The sequence below is a fragment of the Arachis hypogaea genome, chromosome 6 (genome assembly GCF_003086295.3).
Source record: "Arachis hypogaea cultivar Tifrunner chromosome 6, arahy.Tifrunner.gnm2.J5K5, whole genome shotgun sequence".
In the NCBI taxonomy this organism is placed as follows: Eukaryota; Viridiplantae; Streptophyta; class Magnoliopsida; order Fabales; family Fabaceae; genus Arachis; species Arachis hypogaea.
Window position 1 is genome coordinate 97,938,386 of NC_092041.1, and position 5,475 is coordinate 97,943,860.

At 29.3% G+C, this 5,475-nt stretch overlaps 1 protein-coding gene across 1 annotated transcript; it reads left to right on the forward strand.

Annotated features, from left to right (window-relative positions):
* Positions 1-4,675: 4,675 nt before the first annotated feature.
* On the forward strand, positions 4,676-5,203 carry LOC112805784 (NDR1/HIN1-like protein 6). The gene has a single exon (XM_025848117.1). The coding sequence runs from the start codon at positions 4,676-4,678 to the stop codon at positions 5,201-5,203; it is 528 nt and encodes a 175-aa protein (XP_025703902.1).
* The last annotated feature ends 272 nt before the right edge of the window (positions 5,204-5,475 follow it).

A 5,475-nucleotide genomic window follows, 5' to 3' on the forward strand; every position in this document is an offset into this window, starting at 1 on the left:
GGACATCAATGATTCAAGGTCACCTAAATCCTCAATCCCAAGTCAAGAATGTAAAATCTACTCTGTAATTGAAAGAGGCATTTTATCAAACACTTGAAAGATATATAAACAAAGCATCATAAATTGCATGAATTATAACAAGCTATAACTACCAAAATCACTTAAGTAATAACAATAGTTAAATTAAATATCAATAACATGAAAACATCAAAATTGCATTAATAGAAAACCAAAATTCACAAGAATTCATAAAAGTAAAATAGCATAAAACAAGAAACTAACAATAAAAGCTAAGTGAATTAAGAGGAAAGAACAAGAAAATATAAAAAAACTAAACTAAAATAAGATTAAAACCTAAATCTAAAGAGAAATTAAACTAAAAATTCTAAAATTCTAGAGAGAAGTTGGAGCTTTTCTCTTTAGAATTGTCTTAAAACATAATAAAAACTTAAACTATGACTACTTCATACTACCCCCCTTTGATCCTCGAGTTTTGCTTGAAATCCTTCAGAAATGAGTTGGATTCAACCCAAGAAAGCTTTGAAATTGCAACCCATGTGTTCACTTAAGTGAAATCATGTGCTGGCAGTCATGCGTACGCAGGCATGCGTATACACAACTTGAGATTCAGGCATATGCATAAGGTGCATGTACGCATGACCATGAAATGCTCCAAACTCCATTTTTATGAATTCTCCACTTTGCATGCTTTTTCTTCACTTCTTCAATCCAATCTATGCCTTCTAATCCTAAAATCACTCAACAAACATATTAAGGTATCGAATAGACTCAAAGTGAATTAAATTTAACAATTTAAGAGGCTAAAAAGCATGTTTTTACTTTTAAACACAATATAAGAAGAAATCACGAAACCATGCTATTTCAACGAATAAATGCAAGATAAATTGATAAAATCCATTCATTTCAATACAAAATAAACTATAAAATTGTGATTTATCAAGACTCACTAGAAATCTTCTTTTCTTTGTTTATTTCTTTCTTCCTCTTATAATTTTTACGTTTTTTTTCTTACAATACTCTTACATCCACTTGAGCCAAGCTTCCTCCCCATCCTCATCTTATTTTCTTAGGACAACTTCTTCTATATTACTTATTTAAAGCCTAATGAAAAATGCGAACTAGAAAAAATTTTACTACCCTTATTCCCTTGATTTTCAATATCGATTTCTTTTTTCTTCTCTAATTTTTTGTTTAGGACAAATTAAGAGCTAATTTGAGTTTCCTAGATCACCTCCTCAGGTGTTCTATCATCAAAAAAGTATTTTGTAGAAACAAAATTTTAATTTTGCATAGAATTTTTCATGTGTTATATGTCAAAGTAATATTATTCTTCTATCATAGTCTTTTTTCTCACGATGCAACATTATTTGCATTTCATATTTTGCATCCCTCATTGAACTATCTTATTTTTTCATATTTTTCTCTCTCATCCTTAAATTGGAATTGTGAACCCTCTTCCCTTTCATTTTGAATTCACTCACTCTCTCTCTCTCTCTCTCTCTCTCTCTCTCTAACCTTCTCATCTCTCCTTTCCGTCAACCTCCTTCGTCGTCGCTGTCGCAAACGTCGCCCTGCTGTTGCGAACGCTGCCGCTGCTGCTGCAAACACCCCTGCCACCGCTGCTGCAACGCCTCTGCCGCCGCTGCTGCAACGCCCCTGCCGCTGCCGCTTCTGCTTCTGCCTCCACTGCACTTCCATTCCTCTTTTCTATTTTCTCTTGTTCTGCATTCAAGATTTTTTGTTTGAATTCTATTTATTTCAAATTCTATTACTTCAAATTAATTAATTAGTTAGAAGAGTTTAGTTAGTTTATTTTTCTATTTTAGTGAATTTAGGTGGTTAGGATAGGTTAGAATAGTTTAGATTAGATTCTGAGATTGCTGAAAAATATTGAATCTGCTATTGAAATTATTTTGAAAATGCTTGACTGTATTAATAAAGATTGAGCTATTTGTATGTTACCTTAATAATGATTGAAAAAATTATTAAGTTGAGAAGGGTTGATGGATATTTGGTTTGGATGAAACTCTTGAAGGGTAGAGAAATCCGAATTTTAGGAGAAACTGCCAAATTTTTTATAAGATTTTCAGTGAAATTGAAAAAATTAAAATTATGTTCTCAAAAGTCTTAGAAGTATATTTAGGGTTGATAGATATTTGTGTTAATGGTTACATGAATACGTTCCTCCTTAAAATTTTTATTTTAAGAGTAAAGTATTGTTTTTGTCCCTAACATTTGGAGTAAGTTCCAAAGTTGTTTTTAACGTTTCAATCGTCCTATTTAAGTCCCTAACGTTTCAAAATTGGCTCAATGTTGTCCTGCCGTTAGGAATTCGTTAACAGAATTGGCGGCGAGACAAAATTGAGACGATCTTAAAATGTTAGGGACTTAAATAGAACAAAAACGTTGGAGACAAAAACGATAGATAGAAATAAATTTTAAATTTATCCTTCAATAATATCAAATTTTTACTGTACATAGTATTTAATTATTTTGTAATCACATATAAGTAAATTACACTTAATCACATTACTTTTATTTTAAATAAATTTATTTTTTTATAATTTTATACTTAAACATTTTTTTATAAAATATTTGTAGAATGACTAGTATATAAACTTGTGAAAAAAATTATATACATACAATAAAGTATAAATGGTACCTTTTATCTCTAATATATCAAAATTTTTTAATATTTAATTTAGTTAAATTTTATTTTTAATTTTATTTTTCAATAATATCAAATTTTTACAATAAATAATTATTCAATTATTTTTTAATTTTATTCTCAATTACATTATTTTTTTAAGTGAATTTATCTTTTATTAAGAGCAAAACTAAAAATAAATTAAAATAATTATTTATCATAAAAAAATTAAAAACATAAAAAAAGATTAAAATTTATTAAAAATTAAAATTATTGAAATTATTATCTCACACGTTTTACATATATTATATAGTTAAACAAGATAAAAATTAATTTATATAATATTTTATTAAATTTAAAATTGACAATTTATTAATATTTTATCGGTTAAATTAAATTTATCACTTCAATATTTTTCACCAATTGCAAGAGATATATAAATTATAACATTACAATACAATATAACAACCAAATCATAAAAATTACACGACGTAATTTAATTAGTTGTTATTATTACCATAATTATTTTTTTAAATTTATTAAAAATTAAAATGATTGAAATTATTTAATTTTACTCTTAATAAAAAATAAATTCACTTTAAAAAAATAATGTGATTAAAAATAAAATTTAAAAAATAATAAAATAATTATCTACCGTAAAACTTTGATATTATTGAAAAATAAAAGTAAAAATGAAGTTTAACTAAATTAAACATTAAAAAATTTTGATACATTAGAGACAAAAGGTACAATTTATATTTTATTATATATATATATATATATATATATTATTTTTTTTTTTATAAGTTTATGTACTAGTCATTTTATAAACATTTCATGATAACTAAAAATCTTTAAGAGTAAAATTATAAAAAAAATAATTTAATTAGAATAAAAGTAATGTAATTAAGTGTAATTTACTTAGATGTGATTAAAAAATAATTAAATACTATGTACAAAAATTGATATTATTGAAGAATAAAACGTTTTCGTCATATTTAAGTCCCGAGCAATGCTAGGGGGCCAGCAATTTTTGTGATTGTTAGCCATCAACTAGCCATCAATGATGATTTGATGGTGTGAGATTGGCATGAAATTTCATCCAATGACTCACCTTCATCTGCTGGTTACATACTGGTCAAAATTCAACAAATCTGCTGGTCCCCTAGACTTTTCCTTAAGTCCCTAACGTTTTAAAATTATCGTAATTTTATCTCGCCGTCAATTATGTTTACGGATCTTTAACGACAGGACAACATTGAGTCAATTTTAAAACGTTAGAAACTTAAATAGGACAATAAAAACAAAAACGATACTTTACTTAAAAAAAATTAGTCAGCTAACATTTCTCTAGACAGAAAATGCGGCTACCGGAATAATTCGAGCCCAGGTCTCCACCGCTAGTGTCCTATCTGAAAATCCAAATTCAAAACAAAGATTGCAACAAACCATACTCAATCATAATTTGTCATCTGATTTTCTGGTGTGCAGTGTAGTTTCTTGTTAAGTTAAAGAGTATATGATCCACCTAAGAAGCTGTTTGGAATCTTAACAATTTTTGGGTGATCGAGCAGCACCATATTGCAATCTTAATTAAGTCTGAACTAATGCCTAAATTTAGAACTTAATTATTACAAAAACGAAATATCTAGAAAACCATTTTGACAAACATGATAAACAAAACCAACCGCGTCCATGAATATTACTAACAACTTACTTAATTCTCTGTTATTCCTCCTAACAAACAGTAGAACAAGCTATAAAATATAAACTATTTTATTTAAATTATTATTCCCTACTCTTGTGTTGCATGCTTGAATAATATTCCATTATTGAATCATGAAATCCTCTAATAAGCGTTACGTGTCCTTAGAGGATAATAATAAAGACAAGAAAAGGGGTGCTCCGCCTCCGCCGCGGCCTCGCGACGACAGCGGATGTTGTTGCTGGTGCATGAGTTGCATTTGCTGGTGCCTCTGCTTCATGCTACTTTTCTGTGTGATATTAATGGCGGCGGTTGCCATCATGTACTTCGTTTTCCGCCCTCAGATTCCGATGTACGGCATTGACAGTCTCCAAGTGAAGGCTTTCGAAATGCGAAACGACAGCAAGCTTTACACTGAAATGGCGGTGGTTGTGAGGTGCGAGAATCCGAACAAGAAGATTGGATTCAAGTATGGAGAAGATAACTCGGTGAGCATAATCTATTCGGATGCGGAGCTTTGCGCGGGAAAGTTTGAACCTTTCTTGCAGGCGGCGAAGAACACGGTGATGATTAATATGACGCTGAAGGGGGAAAGGGAATTGGATTCGAAAGAGAAAGAGCAGTTTATGGCGCAACAGAAGGAAGGGAAGATTCCTTTGGTGGTGATTTCGAAGATTCCTGTAACCCCTGTGATTGGTGAGCATTTTCATCAGTTATGGAATGTTAGTGTTCGTGCTAATTGTTCAATGGTTGTTGATAATATCCAGAAAGATAAAACGCCTAATATCTCTCACAAAGAATGTAGCTTTCGTGCTCATTTCTGGAATTAAATCATGTCTTATGATAGGATGATTATTACTCATGCATGTAAGATAATAGTTTAATCATATCTAATATATAGATGATGAGAATTTGTATGAAGTAGAATATGTATGAGAATTGATAAATGCATTTCTACTATTCGTACAAAATACCAAGTTAAAATTGAAACATATTATTGTGATCAAACATAGAAATGTGTTATACACTTATATCTCAACTCCATAATGCCTTTAGTATTGGGTGATGAAAAGTAAAGAATAGTTGTTTTTGTGTAAAGTTA